Source organism: Daldinia vernicosa (assembly GCF_022497035.1).
Source record: "Daldinia vernicosa strain CBS 139.73 unplaced genomic scaffold F5Y00scaffold_14, whole genome shotgun sequence".
Taxonomy (NCBI): domain Eukaryota; kingdom Fungi; phylum Ascomycota; class Sordariomycetes; order Xylariales; family Hypoxylaceae; genus Daldinia; species Daldinia vernicosa.
The window spans coordinates 105,201-129,899 of record NW_025953930.1 but is presented as its reverse complement, the minus strand read 5'-3'; the positions used below and the strand labels follow the sequence as shown (position 1 = coordinate 129,899).

The following is a 24,699-nucleotide window of genomic DNA, read 5'->3' as shown; positions in this document are numbered from 1 at the left end:
TTTTTCCCTCTAGGCTCCTGGCTCCCCTGCGATCTTCCCGTATACCTTATCTCGGGGAAGACCCCCAAGACCGAGACATCGAGGCTCTGGGTGCTTAAACAGTCATGAGCGGATCAAATCAGGCTCTCAGCTTGGCTTGGGGGCGCTGTCTCGGCCGCCGCAATAATCACAGGTAAATCCGCGGCGAGAGTTTACACCGGCCATCCAGCCTGCAGGGCGCGCGTATATCCTGCTCGATTAGGATTCCCGAACTGCATCTGGTCGGTGAAGGTGTTGATTTCGAGAGCGAATAGATGAGTAGGTAATTTGTAGGAAGTATCATATGAGTTGGGGTCACACTGCTTTTAGGCGTCAAGTTACATAGACATATTAAAATGTTTCGGTGAGCAATGTAGCGATAACTTTTCTAGTCCTAGGTTTTATTTATTACCTAATTATAAAGAAATTGTAACGTATACGATGCCGATCACTATTGAGATTTATGGTAATTGGGTACTTGGGGTTAGGAGGCACTCAATATTGCATAGAAGCGGTGACTACCAAGTACCAAGGTACGTAAAGTAATACGCAAAAGAATAAAACAAGATGTATAAGGTAGGTAGACTTCCTGTTCAACTCCAACTTCTGTTACCCGACGCCATAGTAAATATTGAATATCAAACATCAATCTGGGGGTATAGGAATTCGCTACAGAGTTGCATGAATCTCTCCCGCTCTTCCCACATCGACGTATGGCTCGACTTCTCAAGCGTGACCCATTTGACCTTGTTGATGGCTCTAAACCATGGCTCCATAACGAAATCCATTACTTCATCATATCTCCCGTTTAGAAGTAACGTTTCCGCTTGAATATTATGCGCGTCCTTCCAGCCCTCCCAGTCTTGGAGAGTGCCGACCGTGGCGAATTCAGACGTGCCTTGCCTAAATAATATAGAGTAAGATAGCGTTCATCGAGGATGTAATATGCTGCAAGTTATAGCTTCCTATCCGCTCTGGGCATTGATGATAAAGGAACTTAAAGGACTGCTGTTTGTACTCGGGTGAGAATAGAATTAGAAACTTACATAGTCTGGTACGCAGCAGGGTTCTCCTTTAAATTGGCCCAAGCTTGCTGTATCGGCTCTGGCACAGGGTCCAGTCGGCAGACGAATCTCCTCATGAAGACGGTAGATGCTTCCTTGTACTCTGGGCTCTCATGGTCGCCTCTCTGGTCGCAATCTTCGAGGGTACGCCGTACATCCGGTGGTAACTGGGCAAGACGACGTTGGCACGCCTCTTTGTAGAGCGGCATGCTAGCAGGCGAACCCGACATCACTAGCTTCTTCAAACCGCGGGGGCGTAGGGACGCATACGACCCGGCTAACATGCCTCCCCAGCTCTGCCCGAGGAGGTGGAAGCCTTTGTCTCGCAGGTTGAGATGGTCGATGAGTTTGTCTAACTCTTTGACGAAGAGGTCTACAGTCCAAAACGCCTCATCACCTAATTTCTCGGGGAAGTGGGTGGAGTGACCACATCCGATCTGGTCGTATATAATAATGGGAGCTCCTCGCGTCTCGTGGATATCTGTCAGAGCGACCATGTAGTTATGGCCGGACCCCGGGCCGCCGTGAAGTGCAATAACGGGTGACAGAGCCGTGTCAAGGCTGCCAACGACTCTGTACCAAGTTTTGCAAGGCTTGCCGGCGTTTGAGACCTCCCAATTCATTTCCCCTTCTACTGACATATAGGATGCCATTATTGTTCCGGATTATAAAATACCCTAGGTTAGGTACCTAAGATATACAATAGGACGAGTAAGGATGAACTCAGTAGGATTCGCGTATGAAAAAGTGATAAGCAACTATTATATCCCTAATAAAGAGGTAGGTCTCTATCTTAAGTACTAACAAAATCTTTTCGTTACTACCTAAGGATGCCTTAGTCAAAACCTTTTGAAAATACAATAATTTTTTGCAAAGGAGGGGTTTCACTTATATCCCTTCCGGTGAAATGCCCGGGACCGGGAGGGGGTTACGTGAGACTCATCAAGTTACACAAGTTACCCTCGTTTAAGTAACCCGGGTAGAAGTTTAGAACTACTACCACAAAAAAAGAAAGAAGAAAGGTAATAATAGTACCTAGGTAGACATGATATTATATTTGTATACATACAGAAATGTGTATGACACTCTTGCCTACCTTAGCGGGAATTATAGGGAACTTATAAGCCTTGCGCATGCCTTGTACAGGCCTAACTACAGTGACAAGCCTTGTGCAAGGGTTAGCAATCCTGCAAGGGTTAGTTTTTCTGCAAGGCTTATAAGTGGGTGTATATTCCCATACAAATTTAGTAGCAGGATACATCCGACTGGAATACAGGGCATTCCAGCATTATTTTCCCCTGTAACCACTGTTATTTCATTACAGCAGGTTTTAGCGATATTAATGCCTGAGGCCACCACAACCACCCCTAAGGCACTTAAGGCACCCCCAAGCCACCTAAAAATCGCTATATCACCACCCTCACTGGCGAACAACGCCTGTAATCCCCTGACTCCCCTGAGGCCATACAATTCAATTTAATTCAATTCAATCGAATACCCGGCACGGCAAGCGCGAGATATATACTGCAATTGCAAACAAACAGCTATCGCGTAATACGTAATCCCGTAGACTTGTATTAAAATCAATTGCCCTCGTAGTCAAGTGGTATAGTACCCACGTAATAGTAATAATCTCAACCCACGTAATAGTAGTAATCTCGCATTCAACCCAGTAAACTGACATGTCTTTCGCATTAGATAGATACTTGTAAATAGCCTCAAATAGTAAGAGGAACAAGGTATTAGTGTAATAGCTAGGCCTGTATTTTTTCTCTTTTTGCGACCGTACGTATACTCGTATGCGTGCAGCCGCAATTGAATTACAGGCTATACAAGCGGTTCAGGCATCTATTTCCAATTGATCTAGTGGATTATTTACAGTGGCTCTAGGGGATAATTTACAAGGCACTTATAGTGGACTGCTTACAAAGCTTATTTGATCTGCAAGGCTTAGATGCCTCGCACCAGGCTTATAGCCTATCACAGGGTTTTAAACCCAGCAGGGGTTGCCTGAAATATAAGGCCTGCGCAAGCCTTATAAGGTCGCTATATTTCCCGCTAAGGTACGAAAGATCCGTCCCTTTACAGTATTTGATTACTGACTATAGCCTATAATAGGGGGCTATATAATAGGGGGCTAAACGTCAGGTATTCTCATTCAGTTGGTGTTCCTAAGTTGCGGCCTTGAAGCTGCGAAAGGTTCTGGCCTGTAAGTAAACTCTCCTGGTATGAGTGCTCTTTGTCTTGCCCATCCATCAATACTGCCCCAGATGGCGCACGTTGACGCAGCTTCCAACCTTTGTTCCTTTCCATCTAACTGGTTTACTTCATCCACCCACTCGAACGTCGTAATCGCAGTATTAGGATGACACATAATTGCCTGGCGCAAGATATTGATACAGTGATCTGGAACCCGATTAGATAATGAACAGTCATAACAATAATGAATTAAACAATCGGGTATAGGAACCTGAATGCCCCTTGCCAAATGCCTCGGGATGGGTATAGTTAGCCCATCTGGACTCGTAATAGTCCCAATGTATAATCATTCGTAGGTTATTAAGGCAGTGTAGATGATGGTAAACTCCGATGGACCCTAAATAGTCCCCACGGTTCACCTGGACCCGATTCGTGGTATTCTTGCCGAGGAGGTTCATCTCATCACCAGTGACCCTCACATCGATGGCTTAAACCAAAAGTTAGTGTGGCGACCAATAGTTCAGAGAGTCGAACAAACCATATATTAGATCGTCCCATGCTGCGTCAAGCTCATCAGACGGCTCAAGGTTCCAAGGGAACGATGGTGGATACCATTCGAGCCTCTCCTCAAACTTCAAGCTATTACCCAGTGCACCTAATATGATGTGTTAGCACACTTCGAACAATTCTGCAGGGCGGAGAGGCCGAACTGAAATCTTCAAGTAGTTGCCCTGATGCCTGATGACAAATGTTTCTTGATACATTGACGGTCAAAAAGATAGCAATATAGAAGAGTAGAATTAACATCAATATGGAAAGGACCCTAGCCTCATGACACACATGTGTGGACTTGCGTTCTATAATAGGTCCATCGGGAGGCTCGCCAAATGAGCTGGCAGAGTTCTCCTTGCCACACTCACAAAGCAAGGGATGATGAGATTCTCTTGAATTCTTCTCCATACTTCCAAAATTAGGCCTATCCAGAAGATAGCTCTGAAGAAGATATGCTGGGTAGTATGAAGTTGGAAAAATGAAATAGAAGGACGATGGGACTTAGACAAGCACTCGTCGATTCTAGTTGCCCCTCTTTCTTGAGGATGCATAACCGGCATGGAAATGAGTGGTATGACAAAAGGATTGTATGATTCGTTGCGTAGGCTTGGGCAATATACGTGAAGGATCCGACAACATGAAGTCCATTTGGGAATAAAATAAGCAGACGAGGAAGGTGTCACACAATATCATTTATCGAGGTACTTCCCTCCGGGATCATTCCATCGAATTATAATGGATTAAGAGGTTGTTATACCTACCTACATACCTCCTACTTTGTGAAACACTGGTTGCTGAGGAGGAGTGTCTAAGACATGAAGTAGTGTATAACTGACTAGATGAAAATTCATGGCTAGAAGATGAAGGGCATAGGATCAATCCAATACGGATAGCTTTAACATATCACATACAACCGGTTACTGGGGGAGGGTTCTGGGTATAAAGTCGAAGATATCTACCTCTCTCTGGAAAAGTATCGCACTTTCTCCCGTAAACCACGTTTATACAGAAATATCGATACAGACAATCACCATAAAAAACATCACTCATATCATCATGCTTTACAGAAACCTCGTTCTCGCCCTTGCAGGGTTTACAGGTGTTGTGTCGTCTATTCCTCTAGGTATTTGGGACTTTGATAAATCCACCATCTCCTACCAGTGCCTACTAACACACCAACTAAGGGACTCGAGACCTCGATCAGTCGCAGCCTGTTGTCCGCATGAGAGTCCCGACAACTGGTGGCATTAATAGGGGGTTTCAACCCCGCGGCCCGCCAGCTATCGCCGCTGGGGCAGAAATCGTGGACGAGGCGGATGAGGCAGATTAAAATAACTGGAAAGCAATCTGGAGGCATTTGGAGACAAGTTATTCTATTATGTACTGGTATCTAGTATCTCAAGATACCTACCACTTTAGCAACTCCTAGCAATCAACGTCCAGTAAGGCTCATATGCAATTCAATGCCGACTAATTTACCAACCTTGTTTATTTTATTTGCCCCAAATAAAACAAAAATGAAAGGGTATAATGTAAACTTTGTCACGAGGTAGAACCAAACAGCATGGAAACAACTTCGTTGCTCCGCGAGGAACTCTAACTTATCTGGCGAGCCTACAGCTCGTATATACATACATGTTCTTTGTCCTAGATGTCTCATCTAGAATCCTGACAAACTTGACCATGTCGCCCCCTGCCCTCACCGGCTCCCTTCTGGACTGTGAAATTGCTCCTTGCTCATGTATCGGTACTTTATCATCGAAATAGTGGCTTAACAACGAGACATGATGCAGTTGTTGGAGGTGTCTCAGCCTATCTTATTCTCGGGCAACTCGACAGCCTACCTTATGTCTTAACAGTCCTATACCCCCACTCATGTATAATCCTTCGGGATATCCTACCTATCAATAATTAGCCTGGAAATTTTACTACATACGGACCTCAAGCCTCTTTACGTAGGACTCTTTTCGTGTTACGCCGGATAGTGTCCAGTCGGCCTTGCAAATGGCCGCATAAAGGTCGTGTTTCGAGCAATGCACAGCCCTCGGTCAATAAGTAATATCAGCCTTACTTTTTAATACTCAACAGTAGCTTCTCGATATTATGGAATTTAGTTAAAGTAGATAAGGTAGGCTGCGTTGCGGATTTCTCAAGGCAGCAGTAACATGCCGAGAGGATCGACCAGCCTGATACCTCAACTATAGGTACCTATCTCCCGACGAGATCAGGAACTTTGCCCTGTCCGCCTCCCTACAGCCTTACACAGCGTCAGAAAGGGAGGACGAAATATCGAAAATACTACCAATTACATATGTCCCATGACACTTATAAGCCGTGGTGGTGGGCGGCTAATAGAATCTCACAAATAATACTAGGACGCCTCTAGACCACAGCGTTACAAAACACTTGTGGTTGTAATCTGAACTAACTCGAGTCTGACCGGCGAAAACTATCAGCTTATGCTCCTTATCATATATATCATCGAGATGCTAGTCGGCTTTCGTCGCTCGTCAGCCCAAGAGGCTCCGCGGTCGTCCGAAGGTATTGTAGTGGACGAGCAGAATTTAAATCCGATCATCCAAACAATTACATGGCTCTTACTTGCGATATCCTCCTTAACAATTTGCTTTCGGCTTCTGACCAAGTTTTACATTAAGGTTAGACAGCCATTGGTGCTTGATGACATTTTATTACTTGCTGCTTATGTGAGTTACCGCTGCTCATCATTAACGACCGAGTCTGACTACCTATGTAGCTTATTTCTCTTGGGGAGTCGGTAACCCTCCTAGTGCCAGATAGTCAAGTATTTGGCAAAGATATATCTCTTATATCGGATCAACAGCTATATAATGGGATTAAGGCAATAATAGCCCAACCCTTCTTCAAATTTCAAATTCCAAGCTAATGCCGCGATTCTAGACAGGATACGCTAGAGACCTCCTATTCGTACTCTCTCTGGGGCTTTCTAAACTCTCGGTTTGTGAGAGCCTGCGTTCGTTGACTCCAGACAATATTCATCATCGAGTGGTAAATGTGTTAAGCGCCTGTATTATAACTTGGACGCTTACAGCCCTGCTTGGGATTGCATTCCAGTGCGGTGCTCATGGTCCATGGAATAATGTTGGAGCAAAATGCATAAATCAGGTAAGTCCAGTTCTTCTTATACCTATACCAAAGCTCTCCTAGTCTGAAGAACTAACTCTATATTTCCAGGATGCATTTTTGAAATATGTTTATATCGCTGACATCTTGAGTGATGCTGCATTGGTGGCCTTTCCAATAGCCATTATATATCCGTTAAAGATGGCATTCATATTGCGCCTCAAAATCCAGTCTTTCTTTTCTTTTAGAATATCGTAAGTATCCACCCACTATACAAAATCATATCTGAGCTTCTATTGTTAATATGACCATAGCACCATCACTGCCACCATCTGTCAACTAGTCTATTTACAACAGCTCTCAGGAGATAACTTTACCTTAAACGCTTTTCCTTATTTCATCTCTATGCAAGTATCTATCTCCACTAGCATCCTCGCTACCTCAATCGTATATTTCTGGCCTCTGCTGGACTCGGTGCAAAGTGGGCTTCTCTCAGCCAACACCTCGGCATTAACTTCCCATTACCCACTGACAAGAATCACCAAGACCAATAATAGCAAAGTCCAATCCACCACACCAGAACTAAGCCCTCGCTACGGAAGCAGAAATGACTATATAGAAATAGGGAGTGTAACCACTGTGACACGAAGTCAGCAGTCAAGCAGGTAAAGGCGTGATCTTAGGCATGACCCAGACTTAGGAATCTCATAGACCGCAAGGACCTAATGCTTCATAGCTCGATTCTACCATTTGGGATTGGCCCACGGCCAGTACCGATATGGGGCATGTATGTTTTACTTAGGGCAATAAAGAACTATACACTTACAATTAGAGGGGGAGGGGGGTACTTAAAGAAAATATTTCAGGACATTATGACCCAGTAATTTCAAAGTGACGGTAAAAAATTAAAAGAGGCCAAGTTAATAACTTAAAATGCTGCGAAATATGTACCTATACATAACATCCCAATCAACCGAAGATTATAATGTGCTAGGAGGCACCTATAGTTATACTTACTGGAACTAATGCTTTTCAAGATCTTTGCATACGACGTCTTGTTAACCTATTCAACCCCATAGTTATACCGAACCACCAACACCCTAGATGGATTCCAGTTATGCTATTTATCCCTAGATGTATATTAAAAGGTGTGCATATAGGCGATAAATACGCCCCTTGGAAATTTATATTAGCAAAGCTGCATAAACTACCTAGATATCCCCTATCACTTTCTCATTCAGTCCACCCTCTAGGCCTGACTTCCAATCCAAACCCTATCCTTCAGCCTGTGGTAGGCCGAAATCTCGACAGTACCGATCTAACTCCGCAACCGCTTTATCAACACCAACTACTTTGACCGCTTCGTACTTAAGGTCCAACTCGGCGATTCCGGCATCGTCATGTGCGTCTACATTGCCGTCCCAGTCGAAACGCAGAAGCTTCACAGCGCCGTTGGTCTCGAAGTCGGGCTTGTCGGCTACAATGGCCAGCTGCCTGTGAGCCTCCGGATGCGACTTGCAGAACCAGGGAAACAGGCGAGTGACTTCGGATAACCCGCCGGCAGCGGAGTAGTTCCCGCCTAGGATCACGCGCCTGTGCTCCGCGGGCGTGCTATAATAGTCGGGCTGGAGCTTTTCCGGGAGATCTAATGCTACGGTCTTTTGTCAGTTACGTACCTTACCTACCTAGGTATGTTACTCATCTCGAATTGTTTGTTGGTGGGCAACTTACCGTTCTCGACTAGACTGAAGCAAGCGTATTGGAACCGGGGCGGCGCAGCATCCGGCTGCTTAGGCTGGTTCGACTCCTGCGTCCACGACATGGCTTTTTCGCCCCATTCGTCCGCTTCTTCCTCCTTGAGGTCCTCCCAAGCCACGTTGCCAATGTCGAGGTTCAAGCCCCAGCTCGCGGCCCAGTCCACGCTGCACCGGGCCTTGTCGACGCGGTCCTGCTCTCCGTCTTGGCCCGTGTGGAGGTGCACCACCAGCACGCCGTTTTCCTTGTAGTCAGCATCGACGGCTACGATGAAGTAAAGGGGGTGGATTGAGTGGTCCTGGTCGCGGAGCTGGATGTGGTAGTCGTAGATGTCGCGAAGTGGGCGGTTGGCGAAGTCGTATTTGGGAGCTAGTTTACAAGTTCCGGGGTCGATCTCTGAGGCTTCGTTTAATCGGTTTACTAAGTTATCTAGAGTGGTCAAATCAAGGGGGAGGATTGAGTAGACAGCTTGCGCATAGCTTCCTCCCGCAGTGGCACGATGTCGGTCGCTGTTTGGGGCTGTCTTTGGTAAAGAGAGATCTTGATTGAGAGCCATACTAGTTATGGTCGCACTAGGAACGCAAAATATGACACGGACGTGGTTAGGAGTTGAACCGATTAAGTCGTTGATATTGAAGTATTGAAGGTCGATGATGCGATGTTAAACTCTGGCTTAACTTGGTGGTTGCAATAGACCAACAATAAACCCCGTGGGGTTTCTTTATAAATCTGGTTCCAAAACATAAATCCAGATATGTTTACACATGTCCCCCGTGGACTTTTACGTACTACGTTACTCGCCATGGAATTGGGCCATTTTAAGTAGGTATACTTAGTTCCTAGAGGTATGTTGTGCAAATGGCGATAGTTGATATAGTAAAAAGGATGCACATAAACCAAGACTACCTAAGGTATAGGCCATCAGGTTTAACATGACACAGCTTTTCAACCCTATACATATATTTATGTTTTAGTCTACGCCTTGTACATGAGGCTTCAAGCTTCACTACATAGTTCCAAGGTTAGTGTTAGACTTCGAAGTATTGCAATGTGTAACCCGCCGCAGAATACAGCAGTGGCGGTAACCTGCTAACACAAGATATGTATGTACAACTATGATCGGTGAAGATAACTCGTGGGTCGAGGAATAGTGTAACGTATAGTGTGACTCTGACTTAAAGTCTAGAACATCCTCGATTTTCGAAGGCACCACCGAATGTCGAAGGCTCAGCAGTGTACACCTCGGCCCAACATCGTACACAGAGCTTACATGAGGGATTAAGAAAATCGCTCATCTGAATTAATCTCTATGATACCTACTTGTTATACAATATGATCCTTCGTATTTGTACACAACTAAACAGAGCTGTTCGCTTCAAAAGTCTCTGGATCCGTCTAAGCATAGGTTGGGTACCTACCTCAGTTATTACAATACCAAGTTTCTCGTCTATAGCTCTGAGTGCCTGGAAACTTAGCATACGCAAATTATCATTCAGTAGCAGTAATACTCCTTGCAAAATATTAGAGTATCTATTCCTAGAACTTGCCTGCTTGTAAGTACGTTTTGTGTGTCTCAGTACCTACACCTAGCGTAAGAATCGTACGAGCCTCTTGACCATTATACTTCCATTAGTAAATAGCATCGACGCTCTATCGAGATGTAATTGGAATAACTTAACGAGGATCTAAGACAATATCATCGAAAACCTGATATTGCCCTTCGCTACCATACCTTGTATACCCCCAACCGAGCGGTCGACTTGTGTATCTCATCCTTTGCAGTAAGAGACATATTAGGTACGATTCAACGAGTGACAAACATGTATGGATCGTTAGGCCCATAGTGTGCTTGATACTAGAGCTATAGATATGAGCGTCTGGTAAAAATATAAAAGATGTTTAGATGAACCAAGACTGAAGAACCGAAAACAAGCATCGACAGGTCAAACATAGTCCTCTATATCTTAGCCCCTTTCCACATTATACAATACAGATAAGATGCGCTCTATAATCGTGCTTGGCCTTATGGTCGTATTGTCCCGCGCCGCACTCCCTATGTCATTTGACTGCTCTGACAATATGCAAGGTATGTGAAAGCCAGACATCTGGCTTGATCGAGTTCATATCTTGTGGTTTTACCGTCTGTATAGACCTATATATCAGTGCCTAACTCTTATTATAACTATCCTCATAGACGTCTGTGATAATATGTGCTGGGGCGCATATTGCACACATCCGGCCTTTGGCACCAAGCTAGAATACGACAATTATGGCGGCACGGGAGATCGTGAGGGTAGCGTTGGCAAGCGGCGCACCAACTCGGCCGGATGCACGCCTAGGCCTAACAGATGCAGCGTGTGTCGAGATAATCATCCCAAAATGATACCGAGTTGCTAGTAGTACTGACCATATATATACATGATAGCCCGAGGCTGGGAAAAATTGTGACGAATACCCCTTTGCGAGCACAAGTGATGCCGATAAGGGCGGTCAAGTCACAAAATGCGTTGTTAGCGGCCACAACTCTCGTAAGTACCTAACCACCAGCAACTCGATACCAACTTGATTATGCCTACCTAGGGCTCACGCTCATACTACCTCTCTACTCTAGGGCAAGGCAACATCATCAAAAATTACGTTTCAGCCAACTGCAACAAACAGAAATGCAGCTTCACCATAGGATTCGGAGAACCGGACACCAAAGGCGTCAAGTACTGCACGGCCCGCAGCGATCCTTACAACAAGTGTATTCCCGACGGAACCATCTGGAAGAACGGCAAGAAGGATGTGCGTCCGCCCAAGTCCGCCTCGAGGCGTAGCACTGGTAATGATAATACGACGACGTCCTTGCCCGGAGGTCTGTATCTGATGAAGTCTGGGATGAAGGTCGCTTTTGGTATGTATAGAATAAGTATAGAACAAAAATTCATTTCGGCGCTTTGTAAAAGACTATTTGTTAATAGGCCTTGATATAATATAGGGGAGGATTTGGACATCGGTACTAAGACGAAGCGCGCGGCGCCGAGGAACGCTACGTTTGCGCGGAGAGCGCTGGAGGGCCTTGAGGATGAGGATGATGTCCATTGGGACTTTCACGATGATGAGATTGTAGCACGTCTTGAATAAAACGAATGCGGTAGGTAGGTTTAAGTGGTAGGTAAGATATTTTGGGGTGACCAATGGGGGTTTTCTTTTTTTCTTGTTTTATATAAAAATGGTACGGATCAAGGTAGACGCAAAACATACTGTCTCGCATTACCCCATAAAACCCAGGGGTTATCAATAAACGTCCTGACTAAATTAGATGTACGTCGATATGTGTTTGGGTAGGTAGCTATTAAGTATAAAATCCATCTGCATCCCGCCAGTTTTCCTTAGATTTCATCCCGCATCAATAGATACTAACAAGCTAAAAACAAACCACCAAGTCCCTTACCAATAAATTTTATATTGATTCTTTTCCTCTTGTATAAATGACTTTAAAGTTGGTACTTGGCTTAGGTATTAGACCTAGAGGTAAAACAATCATCGCTATTGGACTGCAGTGAGGTAGGAATCTTCGTAAGCTGTACGTTAAAAGGTATGAAAGTGACTTTATCATTCTTCAAGGAATTCCAAACTAAGCTGTAGAAGCCTATGACTATTAGATATGCTAAAAATATTTAGTCTAGATGCCTCACCTAAAATTCTAACACTAGGGTTTGATAACTAAGGTACTTACTACATATAACGAGTATAGATGATAGGCAGTCCAACTATTCAAGGTAAAGCAAAAAATAGAGCAAACAAGAGAAGCTGATAATCTACGTGGGCAATATCACAAATTCCAAACACCACAATTTACCGAAACCCTCACATAATCGTGATTTATATTAACAAGAGGCGAATCGGCGACCTAAAAGATCAAATGTGTCTTCGTCTCTGTCCCTATACCAGCTTAAATGCCAAGACAAGATAGGATCAACTCAAAAGCAAAAGCAAACCAACCCTTAACGCCTGACCATGATCGCAGCCACGTACATCATCCTCAGTTAAACATGAGGGAGAGGGGGTATTTTGTTCAGTCTAGAAAAACGATATCGAAAATCCCTTTGCCCTTTTTTCCATGCATGCAAAAAGTCTTGTGTGAGAATGCCGAAATTTCGTGAAACGCCAATTCCAGAGTGGGCTACCTAGGTACTATCCGTGTCGTGAGACGTGCCGTTTTTTCCATCAGAAAAGAAGACAAAAGAGATCTCCTGGAAGTTTTTTTCTTTTATCTATTTGTTTGTTCCATCTCCCTTTGAATTGGTGAGTATGGAAGTATTGAGAACCTCGCGGGACATATGTGTATATGAAGACATAGCGCACACAGTGCGCAAAATGTTGGCGAGTTGTATTAGTCGTGTAGTCGTGGAATCGTATATACCGCATGAGTCTATATTCATGAATCGTGATGACTTGTTTCCTATTCTCCTTTCATCAAACTCTGTATATCCGAAACGTGGGTATGAAAGTCGTTATATGCCTATAGGCAATTGGAAGGTTTGTACAAGAATCGTGTGAAATGCAATGTGTCCTATAACAGAGAGTAGTATATAGGACCAGGGGAGGCCCTTAGTTGTTGAGCAGGAGCGGTGCACAGAATAAGAACTCGAGAGATCGTGAATCCGTTGGCTGGAAGTTGTTCTGATCGCGACGCGCCTCCAGGTAAGCAGTGGTGACATTGAGATTGTGGAAATAGTTCTGTACCATCGGGTCGTTCTCATTGGCCACAATGGGCAACTCAGGGCCCATGGCCATGGTCTTCGGAAGGATATGCCGGATAACTAGTAGCATTTTAAGCAGCTCAGTCAACTCCTGTCCCTGATTCGTGAAGCTGCTGGGTGGCTTCTCCAACGGCCACTTCGGCCGAAGGTTCTCCTCATCCCATGCCTTAAAGGCCCAGGTAGTCTTCTCCATGCAGTTGAGGAAGAGCATAACAGTCAAGAACATGGGAAAGCCAAGTTTAGCTTTGCCGTCTTGCAAATGCTTCTGGATACCATTCAGTAGGACTTTGCTAGCGGCGGATGCCTTTCGCTCAGCTGCTGCGGTGAGCTGCATGCAAATATTGGTATAAGCTTCGCAGTCAGAATCATCCTTGATCAAATAGTCCTTGATGTCCTCCTCAGGAGGCTTTGCTAACATTGTCCATTGGCGTTCTCGGTCCATCATCTCAACAATTCCCCATAGTTCCAGAGATCTTTTGAGCAGTTCGTCATTGGTATCGTTTGCGACCATGATAGCCACATCCAAGGTGACTCGCACGTAATGAGACGGCTCACGGCGGATGAACTCGTGAAGAGTTTCACGCATATAGGCCTCAACCTTTCCCGGTATGTCCTCGTTGCTGTCGAGTAATATCACCGGGCTAGGGCTATCGTCGCTGGGAAACCCGTTGTCCTTCTCCTTGGGAGTTCCTTGTAAAACTTGGAAGACAGCCTTATGTCCTGTCTCGGGGAAATGTGAGACTTCTAGTGTAAGCCCAGCATTCTGCAGGTTATGGCTTGATTTATAGCCATTGATCCGCTTTTGGGTCATAACGACCTGTACCCCGGCTGAGTACAGGTTAATATGCTCCGAGAGCTTGGTTCGCACACATCCGGTGCGCCAAATTCGAGGTGCAAGAACTTTCTTACAGGCATTGCACGGTGTACCCTTCGAGCACGTCTTGCGCAAGATGCGACAGCGAATGCATGCTCCAATGCGACGAATCTCCTGAACCTCCTTTCGGCGACCAGAATCGAACCGCGCCCGGCTATGGCGGTGACGGGCTCCATGAATAGTATTGCTTGTATCCATGCGAAAGCCACCCCTATTCAGAGTTGCTGCCAAGTGCTGACCATGATCATTGACTGTTGCAGGGGCGTGAATATCCTCTGACATATATGTCATACCGTCCCAAGGAGTGGCCGATCCATTTGTATTCGGCTGTTCGTGCTGTCTCTCCGGCGAAGGGGGGTAGTCAATCAACATCTCGGTAGACTGGGTGTGGGTAGGCGTTTCGGGAATAGCTTCATCGGTCAATAGCTGTGGGTCTAACAAAGATGGATTGAGACGGGCTGTTGCTGCTACGGCTACCGACAATGCGGAATGAGTAGCCAATATCGCCCTCTCTTCTGTCATTTCTCCCTGTTTCCCTTTCTCTTCTCTCTCTGCTCCCTCTGCTCTCTTTGCTCTCTCTGCTCTCTCTGCTTTTGCTTTTTCTCTCTGTTCGAATGCTACTCTGAGCGTGTCTTCTGCGGTGAGGAGCTTGTGCGATACATAAATATCTAAAGATTATTTGTTAATATACATCCTTATCGCTATAACTCGACCTGAGGCCATACCCTTAATATCTGAATCTGAATGGTTGTCCACATTGGTCGGCGGGCTCTCTAGAGTGAACTGCTCGTGGAGCTCAAGAGAATTGGTTGTAGCTGCGACAGGCACGATAGCGTCAGCCAAGGTTGTTTGAACAGCTTCAGCTGTAGGGTCTTGCGTGGTCGGGACATGATCGTCGTGCTTCTCATTGGCCTCGATCTGACGAGAGACTTCAGCAAGGGTCTCTAGGGGTGTCCAGATCTGATTCTGGGATTGCTCGAGCGAGGCCACAGAGGAGCCGGGAAGATGGCCGGGAAAGGGGCCATGATTAGGACCGGTGTGCAAAAGGCCTTCGAATCTTGACTTGTTTGAACTATTGTTAAAGCCATGCAGGGTAAGACACGCGTGAGCTCTCTCGGCTTGACTGATCGCCGGGCACTTTTTTGTTAAATGATTCGTAAGGCTGTCAATGCGACCCTTAGGGAAATGCTCGCCGCAATTTTTGCAGGTATGATGGTATCGATTGCTATTGTCATTCAATTTGGCGCCGCGCTCGAAGAACTCGAGGATTATAGGATTGGGCTTGCGGCCCATTTTGTTTGATTGACAATGTCGTCACTTCAGGTTCGAGTAGATGGCAGAATTATGCGGTGAGTCCAAAAAGATTTGATTATGGAAAATTGATCGGCCCGACAGTTTGGAAGTGGGAGTTTTAGGAGGATGAATAAATGGTGGGGATTTTAAATTGATGGGATGTTCCCAGTTCGAACTCGCCGCCCCACTTAGGCAGGTACAATACATAAGGTCTAAGGTTAGAATTAAGCAAGTGCCGTGGGGTTGCAAAGAAGGCACGATACATATCGGAATGTACGTATTATGTAGATTGGGAAGTTACCCCGCGGTCACACCTGAACATGAACATATAAAATTTGCAGGTACTGATAATACCTTAGAGGTACCTAACATATATATATATCTGAGGTAGTCGCTTCCACTAAGAGTTGCTAAAAGTATTGCACTTAAGCTTAGCTTAAGGCAGATACCTTCTGTCCTCGAAGGCTCTTCCATTGTGAAGTACGCGGACCCCTATTATCTCTAGGCATCAAGAGAGTTTGAATATTATATACTAAACTTGCTTCTTAACGGCTCAGCATGTGTCAATGGCACAATGCAAATCAACTCTTATATATATTTCATTAGGACTGCCACAATTTTTTCAACCAATCTGTGGAACTGGTCTTGTATTGCAAGTGCGTTGTTGAATCTAGAAAGACTACGGGACCACGTCGGTTTATATAATCGGCCCTATGGGCCCTAGGGGCCTCGTTTTTTCCCTTGATGCTATTACCGTGACTTACGATCGTGACGTGAACCACCTGCCAACACAATCAGATAACTATTTAGAATTACCCTGCAGTTGGCGACTTTTTCCTTTACTATTCTATCGCATAACGTTTGCAAAAGGTGCAAAATAGTATAAAAATATTATATAAAACAAGCTCTATCTGACAATATTAATTATTAAAATTTTTATATGCTATTAAAATAGGTTAATTGATTGTATAAAAAATTCATCGGGCGTGTGTTGGTGTGTGGTTAGCCAATCAGAGGCCAGATCTATTTGTGGCATGAGTTTTGCGCATGATGCCTTTCTCCCGTACGCGCTTACCAAAGATGCATTTCGTCTAGTATTTTATAGCAAGTTCACAATTCTATAAGCTAGCATTTGGGATATCGGCTTGTGCAGACTCTATGCACCTGGACGATATAGTCACCTTGATTGGCAGATTATTATTGTCTTGCTAGTCAATAAGAGCCTCTTCGCATATAGCAAGCTACTGCACCATGTTCAATGCAATACTACTACATTAAATTGCAAGGGATACCTACCACTTTTAAATTTACATTAAGGAACCGGAAGTTTGGACAACACGATCCTTCGGGTGACGAGACCGGACGAGACCGGACGAGACCGGACGAGACTAAGGCGTCAAACAAAACGTTCAGATTACAAGGTCAACAGAAATAGGAAACTAGAAACTGGCATAAACCTATGCTATCAAGTACAACAAGCTGCCGTATTGAAATAACAGCCCTATGCTCAGGTGCCAAGCCTAGTTGTATTTCAACAAGGTTTTCCAAGGCGGCAAGGTTGCGATCTTCGCTGCGCCTCGTCAAAGCTGCTCCACCCCTTTCATAATAATACCTAATACAAACGAGACAGTCTGACAGATACAGGGTTCTCCATAAACCTGGTAAACCCGGTTCAACATTATAGCTGCAGCAGTTATCTCCTACTCAGCAGAAATGTACAGCCTAGTCAAACTAATCAAGCTTGGTCCGCTAGGATTCCAGGAACCGTGGTTTGGTTGCCCCGTTCCATTATGTCCAAAATTAGGTAGGTAGCTCCTACATAGTGTAGGATCTACATAGTATGTCATAAGGAGCCATAATAGGAACGTTACGCTGTCTAGGTACCGTAGCTGCTTTATTATTCGTTCATTCTATTCGTACTCTTCGTATGGAGTACTATACATTCTTTACAGTCTCTCTCTTGAATTACTTGCGTAGTCCTCAGTTCTACCCAGGGACTATTCTAGTATGTTGGTTTCCGGATGTTGAGATATTTATTCGTATCGATATTAGACTTCGTCGATCAATTTCAACGTCCAGGTCGACCCGACAAAATGCGCGTTCCCGCTGGCATAGCGCTAGGCTTAACGCTCGCTCAAGCTAAAAAGTTCCAAGTTCAAGAACTGAGTCAGTTTGTATTACCATTTGTACGTAACCCGAATCAGTACGCATTCCGAGCGCGTCCCCGAACTAACAATTCCGACTAAAGACCGGCTCCGTGAATGGAGGCAACACTTTTCCCGGCGTTAGCTTACCGTTCGGGATGGTAAAGCTAGGCCCCGATCTATACACCGGATCCGATAGCTATTCGGGATACCAGTCCAATGGAAATTTCACCGGTTTTAGTTTATTACACGAGAGCGGCACGGGCGGCGCGCCTAAATACGGAGTCGTTAGCCAGTTACCGGTTGTGGGCTCAATCGACAACCCATTGACCGATCAGGGCATCAGCCGAAGCAATGCAGATGATGCGAGACTCGGCTATTATAAGTCAAGCCTATCAAATGGCATAACCGTGGAACTAGGAGCAACCGGCAAAGCAGGCCTGTTCCAATACCAATTCCCGGACAACGCAGACGGTACAAATGTCATTGTCGATGTTTCTCATGTCCTTCCATCCTTTAGGGGTCAAGGTTTAGGCCAAAACTATCTGGGCGGCAACATTTCGGTATCCAAGACGGATGACGGTGTCCATTACCAAGGATCTGGTTCTTATGATAATGTATGTTGATCGAAGCCGATTGGACGACACCGATTTAAATTAACTTCCCCTAGGGTTGGAACCGGGCCCCGAAGTGGACTGTTCATTTCTGTGGCTATTTTGATCAGCCAGCAACTTTCAAGACGTTCTTGGGTAAGGACTCAACAGGTGACGAGCTGGTAGACTACAGCGATGCTTCCGAGCAAGACTCTGATGCCCGATTGGGCGCCGTCTTCACCTTTGACAGCGCGAATGTCACCTCAAGGGTAGGAGTATCGTTTATTTCACCTGAGCAGGCTTGTGAAAACGTCAACAGAGAGATTCCCGTCGGGACATCTCGAGAAACCTTAGAAGACAACGTTAAGGCAGCTTGGAATAGCCAAATTTTATCCAAGGTTACCACAACAGATGTCTCTAATACAACCAGACTTCAACTTCTTTACTCGTCTCTGTATCACATGTCCATCATTCCCAGCAACAAGACAGGAGAGAATCCGCTTTGGTCATCGAGCGAGCCTTACTATGATGACATCTTCACTTTCTGGGACACAGTAGGTTGCACTCTCTAAATCGTCGGCATCTAGAATCTAACTAATCGCAGTTCCGATGTGCAACCTCTCTCCTGCATATCCTGCAGCCTGTGGCATACGAGGAATTCATCCGTTCTCTAGTTGATATATGGAGACATGACGGCTTTTTACCTGACGCGCGATCCTCGTTCTTCAACGGTGCAACTCAAGGAGGTTCCAATGCAGACAACGTTCTTGCAGACGCATACGTAAAAGGGGTTCGTGGTGCTATCAACTGGGACGATGCATTTTCTGCTATGGTCACAGATGCCGAGACGGTGCCGCCGAACAACAACGATCCTAGAGACACAACTGCCTCTACCAAGGAAGGGCGAGGTGCTCTGCCCGATTGGATAGATCGTGGATACATTACCACAAAGTACAAGCGCTCCGTCAGCCGAGCCATCGAATAGTGGGCAATGCCTCAATCCTATGTATCAGTAAGAAATTAGACTGACCATCCATAGTGCCGGAAACGACTTCGGTCTATACCAAGTAGCCAAGGGCCTAGGAAAGGACGAAGAGGCGCAGAAATACCTCAACCGCTCTCGCAACTGGCGCAACCAATGGAATCCAGACCTAGAAGCATTAGGATTCAAGGGCTTCCTCGGCCCGATCGACGAGGACGGCAACTTCAAGGACCAGGACCCGCTCAGCTGCGGCGGATGCTACTGGGGCGACGACTACTACGAGGCGCTGCCTATCGAGTACTCGTTCAACGCGCACCACGATATCAACAAGTTGATCGAGCTGTCAGGTGGTAAGGATGAGTTCACCGCGCGTCTAGAGAAATTCTTTGAGGGTGGTGTCAGCTCCGGTAACTCGCAGTTCAATTACACGCTTTTCAACCCAGGGAACGAGCCTAGCTTCACATCGCCATACTTGTTCAATTACGTCGGCCGTCAGGACCTCAGCGTCAAGCACAGCCGCTACGTCGCCGATAGCTACTATGCACCGACGCCCGGCGGACTTCCAGGGAACTCGGATGCGGGCGCTATGGAGTCGTGGCTATTATGGTCCATTATTGGTTTGTACCCCATGACCGGTCAGACTACCTTCCTCATCGGATCTCCGTGGTTCAAGGACTTAACTATCGATCTCGGAGGCGGGAATAAGCTGCAGATTAACACGGAAGGAGGTGACGCCCAGTCTTACTACGTCCAGTCGCTCAAGGTCAATGGCAAGAGCTGGGATAAGGCGTGGGTTGCGTGGGAGGATGTTTTTGCGAATGGCGGTACGCTGGACTTTGTGTTGGGATCGGAGCCGGCTGATTGGGCGACTGGAGATGCGCCGCCGAGTCCGGCTACGGAGTCGTAGCGGTTGTCGATGATCAATGTGAAGAGGTTAGAGGGCCGATGGGTTTAAAGTGTATCTAGCTACGAGAAGTGAGGAATTTGATTCTTGTATATATACGGGAAATTGGTGTGTATATACTTCACATGTCAGCCAGAGCTTAGAGCTAAATGCTTTGATGCCGTGTTTCAACTACCGAGTCTAATATTGCCGCTTGGCACTACAGCTCCTTCGAATTGGGTTATGCTTTGTGATAAGTTCGAATGTGAGGCACTGGTTGGAAGTTAACTGCTGCATACGTAATATTTATAGAAGCGCTATCTAAAGCCAGCTAGGTTACCTGTTACGGGGGAATTATATAAGGCTCTATCGTCAAAAAAAAGAAAAAGAAAAAGAAAAGAAAAGAAAGATAACCATCTTGGGAATTCCAGATGGTGGTTCTAGTTTTTTTGTACATATTGCTAGGAATATCAGCCCCTAAACTAGGTAGGTATTTTCATATATACCTCTCTGGGGGTCTTATCCCGTCTCTACTGTTTATACCACAAAGCCTGTTTACATATCCTTGGAGTTGGTGTGCGGTATCCTCTTTAGAGCCATAAGATTTATCGGCGGCTTTCTAAATTGTACCTAGTGTCCGTAACTAATTCGTCAAGTTCCTGGGTGCTCTGTCTTCCTTCAACGAGACCAGCTCCCTTAAAAACGGGTTCTTGGTAATCTCGTGAGTGGCTACGGATACAGAACTACAGATTCGTGGGATAGGACTTGGCGTCAACTAGGTACTTAACTTAATGAATGGAAATAAAAGCTTCTCGGTGGCTTAACTGTACTTATGCCTTTATAAATCTCTTGGTATAATATGCAATAATTACAACTGTTACGACAGAATAGTAGAGCGTGCTGGAAGTATCCCGCTTGTACTAACTATACGACGACGTAAAAGTTGAACCGATGAAAGACGGCGCTTACGGGCCCAAGCCTTTCGTCCTCAACCAATTATCTCATGAGACACCGCGTTATTTTATTACGATAAGGCAGGTTTATTTGGTCTCGTGGAACGACTACACGCCAGCCGCATCGAATAAAAACTGACCCATCATAAATGTATACGCCAATGATTGGCTGTACTCGGACACCTGCAGCACAGCCGCGAGACACTCTACAAACGGCGACCAACCCTACCTACTTCTACTTCTCACGCACCCCACCACCACAACTAAGATACTCTGTAAACTTCAAGCACCAGACAACGCGATCAGAATAACTATCTTATTACTAGATACCCCCTCCATATGTCCAAGCCAACCCCAATGGACGACGCGTGGACGACAAGATCCCAAAGCGACACAAGCTCGCTCAGCGGCACAACCAGCGTCTACACGCCCACCCACACAACAGCACCCCCAAACCTTGCCGCCCTCCCCGCACCCTTCTCCACAGATGGGGGTATCGGGTCCGCGCCCGAAGCAGGCGGGACATACATGATCCGGCACGTAGACACGGGCCGAGCAATCACCCTTTGCAGCGGAGAACTACTCGTACGAGCCGACGCCGGCACGGACGGGGGCTGGCGATGGCACTGCAGCGAGAGCGAGGACGGTTGGTTGTCTTTCCGGGAAACGGTGTCGGGGGCCTATCTAGGACGAGACGGCCGTGGCGGATTTTGGGCGAAGGTGCTGGTTCCGAAGGGTTGGGAGCGCTTGCTTATCCGGCCGCGGGAGGATGGAGGGTGTAATATCTTTGCGATTGATTGGTGGACGTTAATGGCGTTGACCACGAACGACACGGATGGCAAGTTATTCGAAACTAATACGGTGACGAAGGCTTCGCGGTGGGAGTTTGTGCGGGTGTGAATTACGTGGCTGATATCTATTATCCCCCTTCAGCTTTACTAGTAGATCGTACCACTTAATCTTTACATCTTTGGTACCTTTCAAGCCAAGCTGTTTTCAGATTGGGAAATAGATAGAAGATAGGTAGAGAAAGTGCTCGACTGGCCAGAATGATAATATTGAAACTCATTTTAATGGTGTAATATGCTCACCGTATACCTACCGATATAAAACAGCCGTGTGTGAACTCCAGGGTATCTAATAACGGCGCAAAAATGTACTATACAAATCACAAACGGTCGCTACCCCAAACATTCCGGAACTCATCCTCGTTTCCGGGGCTGAATACTGGACTGGTTGCATCATGCTCCGCCCCATCATTACCCCATTGGTTGCTTTCCTGTCCTTCGGGGGTTACTTCGTCAGGTGTTGGTTCCCCTACTTTGAACGTTAGATCTTCCTCCTCGGCTTCCTCTTCTAAAATTTGAGGTTCGGATGTTGATAATACGGGGGCACCGAGCGGGCCCTTCGACTGGGACTCCTCGGCAGCGACAGCCGTTGGTTTTGGGGGAGGCTTAGGCGCATGCTTAGTTTGTTTCTGCTTGCCTTTCTTTCTTTTGCTTGTTATAATCTCGGCGCTTGAGGCTGTGGTTGCTGGGGGCCTGTTGCTGAGGCTCTCGGATGAGGCAGATCGAGTTGCGTGCCAAGCTCCGGTACGCGATTGATACGCGTCTGAATGCCTCGAGAGCCAGCGATCTCTTGTTGGCACGTTTGCGGTGATGACAGGGTACTGAAATGATATAAGTAATGCGTCAATAAACATATTAATCGAACTTACATTCCAATCTCCAAACTCCAGCTCTCGGGCCCTGCTGTAGAGGTTCTCATCATCGGGGTCCAATGTAGATTCATCGATAGAGCCATGATTATACTTCGGTGCTGGATCGCCGCTCGGTCCTCCGTTGGAATTCAAGAGCGGCGTATTCGCACTCAGCTCCCCTCTAACTTCTCCGGGTTTAGGAATCCAGTACTTTGCCTCGCCTCCCCGTTTGTACCTCATCCCATCTTTTAATCTTGCAAATCGGGAGCTTGAATCTTCGTGTGCGATGACTTTTCCACTAGAATCAAATAGCCTGTAACTGTATTGATCTCCACTAAATGTCTGCTTGGAATCCTCAATAAGATCAAGAATACCAAAGGCATCTCTCGCAGCATATTTGACGGGTAATCTGGCGGACGAGAGTGTGTTATCGGCGTAATCATGCCAAGAGAAGGCATACCAATGCGCTACGGCGAACGCGGGCATCTCGCAACAGATTAAAGCATCTTGGATGGCAGCTGCTAGATTGTCCGGAGTATACCCCTGAACATCGTCCGGAATGGCCCCAAGCCAAACCAGGATGGAAAGGAAAAATCCCTGCCAGTAGGAAGCGAAGATGATGAGCTTGATGCACAAAAACTTGGGCACAGGTCGGAAGGGTACTAGGTCATTGTGCATGCAGACCCAAAATAGTCCAAGCGAGTACAGACTGACAGTAACACTAATGTTGTATATGATACCACTCCACAAGTAGCCTGAAGAAAGGCCGATATACCCCTCTTGATATATGCCTGTTGCTTTCATGATAATCGCTGCAAGAGCTAGGATGGGCTTAAGCCATGCATATTGGAGAATTCCTCGCTTTATAGCAAGGAATGTGTACGGGTCGGAAATATCGACTTTCGGGAAGAGGTGGTTTAATGGCCACAGGTGATGCACAGGGGCGCGGCCATGTGCCATTATTATGAGGGCTCGTTCGCCACCGAGGTAGTTGATTAGGAGTTGGAAGAACGTGTATATGGTAAAGGCCTTTTTGCTGGCAAGTTAGACCAGTGATCAGGACCTAGGAGTCCATAGATAGAGTCACATTCATACCTCGTATATATCCCTTATAGGATCTAGAAACGCTGCCGCGGTCAACGACACCATACTAACCCACGAGCTTATCGAATAGATAGGAACCCTGAACAAAATTAGAGGTGTACAATGTTATACTTGAATTGTCCTTACATCAATAATATCCGTACGACGTATCGCTGCAAGAGAGGCTTCCGGTAATTCTTTCTGTATACGCGTTTAACTTATTGTACAGTACGACTAGGAGAGTAGGATGGGCATACAATTGAAGCCATATCGAGCTGTTTTAGTAACATATCAGCATTACCGTCTTAACTAAAAGAGAGATAAGCAGACAGTTCAATCTTACACGATAGACATCAGGGTGGCTGCCAAAGAGAAGACACCAGCAATAACTGTCGTAGCAGTGGTGAACTTCTGGCCGGTACCGCCAGCCATATTGGCGGTTTGAGACCAACGCGTCACCGAAATGGGGCACTGCCTACTCAAAGGACAAGAATTTCGAAGTAGCACATGTTTGAAATTCGTGATGTTGTAAGCGGAGGTTTAATGATGAAAGTGGAGGGTTTTGGGAAATGTCATTTCGAAAGCATGCATCAATGACCCTAGCACTTTACCTGGCTGCCTGGGGGGGTATTTATGTACCTAGGTACCTCTCACCCGCTCAATTAATTCCATGCAACCCCGTGCTACTTAAACTGCCTGGAGCTACACTAGCCAGTAGCTCATGCAGCTTGTGTATAGTAGTACGTAGACGTACGTC

General features: G+C 46.0%; 9 protein-coding genes across 9 annotated transcripts; 4 read left to right on the top strand and 5 right to left on the bottom strand.

The window, feature by feature from the left end:
- Positions 1–496: 496 nt before the first annotated feature.
- Positions 497–2,122, bottom strand: F5Y00DRAFT_232365 (proline-specific peptidase). The gene is made up of 2 exons (XM_048007161.1): positions 1,065–2,122; positions 497–921 (listed from the first exon to the last, which is right to left on the bottom strand). The coding sequence occupies exons 1-2, from the start codon at positions 1,733–1,735 to the stop codon at positions 657–659; spliced, it is 936 nt and encodes a 311-aa protein (XP_047866422.1). The 5' UTR covers positions 1,736–2,122; the 3' UTR covers positions 497–656.
- Positions 2,123–3,240: 1,118 nt separating this feature from the next.
- F5Y00DRAFT_260365 (uncharacterized protein) lies at positions 3,241–4,241 on the bottom strand (the record flags this gene model as incomplete). Its single annotated transcript, XM_048011006.1, has 4 exons — positions 3,241–3,488; positions 3,553–3,768; positions 3,820–3,936; positions 3,992–4,241. The coding sequence occupies 4 exons, from the start codon at positions 4,239–4,241 to the stop codon at positions 3,241–3,243; spliced, it is 831 nt and encodes a 276-aa protein (XP_047866421.1).
- Positions 4,242–4,889: 648 nt separating this feature from the next.
- On the top strand, positions 4,890–5,163 carry F5Y00DRAFT_260364 (uncharacterized protein; the record flags this gene model as incomplete). The annotated part of the gene is made up of 2 exons (XM_048011005.1): positions 4,890–4,956; positions 5,018–5,163. 2 exons carry the CDS (start codon positions 4,890–4,892, stop codon positions 5,161–5,163), a joined length of 213 nt encoding a protein of 70 aa, XP_047866420.1.
- A 2,772-nt stretch (positions 5,164–7,935) lies between these two features.
- On the bottom strand, positions 7,936–9,338 carry F5Y00DRAFT_232363 (uncharacterized protein). The gene is made up of 2 exons (XM_048007160.1): positions 8,667–9,338; positions 7,936–8,586 (listed from the first exon to the last, which is right to left on the bottom strand). Exons 1-2 carry the CDS (start codon positions 9,244–9,246, stop codon positions 8,210–8,212), a joined length of 957 nt encoding a protein of 318 aa, XP_047866419.1. The 5' UTR covers positions 9,247–9,338; the 3' UTR covers positions 7,936–8,209.
- A 1,350-nt stretch (positions 9,339–10,688) lies between these two features.
- F5Y00DRAFT_260362 (uncharacterized protein) lies at positions 10,689–11,816 on the top strand (the record flags this gene model as incomplete). Its single annotated transcript, XM_048011004.1, has 5 exons — positions 10,689–10,776; positions 10,885–11,045; positions 11,116–11,218; positions 11,302–11,586; positions 11,671–11,816. The coding sequence occupies 5 exons, from the start codon at positions 10,689–10,691 to the stop codon at positions 11,814–11,816; spliced, it is 783 nt and encodes a 260-aa protein (XP_047866418.1).
- A 1,378-nt stretch (positions 11,817–13,194) lies between these two features.
- Positions 13,195–15,806, bottom strand: F5Y00DRAFT_31480 (uncharacterized protein). The gene is made up of 2 exons (XM_048013470.1): positions 15,038–15,806; positions 13,195–14,980 (listed from the first exon to the last, which is right to left on the bottom strand). Exons 1-2 carry the CDS (start codon positions 15,603–15,605, stop codon positions 13,287–13,289), a joined length of 2,262 nt encoding a protein of 753 aa, XP_047866417.1. The 5' UTR covers positions 15,606–15,806; the 3' UTR covers positions 13,195–13,286.
- A 1,527-nt stretch (positions 15,807–17,333) lies between these two features.
- On the top strand, positions 17,334–20,407 carry F5Y00DRAFT_31462 (glycoside hydrolase family 92 protein). The gene is made up of 5 exons (XM_048013469.1): positions 17,334–17,791; positions 17,854–18,366; positions 18,420–18,896; positions 18,947–19,326; positions 19,382–20,407. Exons 1-5 carry the CDS (start codon positions 17,627–17,629, stop codon positions 20,229–20,231), a joined length of 2,385 nt encoding a protein of 794 aa, XP_047866416.1. The 5' UTR covers positions 17,334–17,626; the 3' UTR covers positions 20,232–20,407.
- An 864-nt stretch (positions 20,408–21,271) lies between these two features.
- Positions 21,272–22,194, top strand: F5Y00DRAFT_31432 (uncharacterized protein). Its single transcript, XM_048013468.1, has one exon. The coding sequence runs from the start codon at positions 21,500–21,502 to the stop codon at positions 22,058–22,060; it is 561 nt and encodes a 186-aa protein (XP_047866415.1). The 5' UTR covers positions 21,272–21,499; the 3' UTR covers positions 22,061–22,194.
- On the bottom strand, positions 22,195–24,562 carry F5Y00DRAFT_31431 (DUF300-domain-containing protein). Its single transcript, XM_048013467.1, has 6 exons — positions 24,286–24,562; positions 24,200–24,217; positions 24,090–24,143; positions 23,955–24,042; positions 22,878–23,888; positions 22,195–22,829 (listed from the first exon to the last, which is right to left on the bottom strand). Exons 1-6 carry the CDS (start codon positions 24,372–24,374, stop codon positions 22,329–22,331), a joined length of 1,761 nt encoding a protein of 586 aa, XP_047866414.1. The 5' UTR covers positions 24,375–24,562; the 3' UTR covers positions 22,195–22,328.
- Between the last annotated feature and the right edge of the window lie 137 nt (positions 24,563–24,699).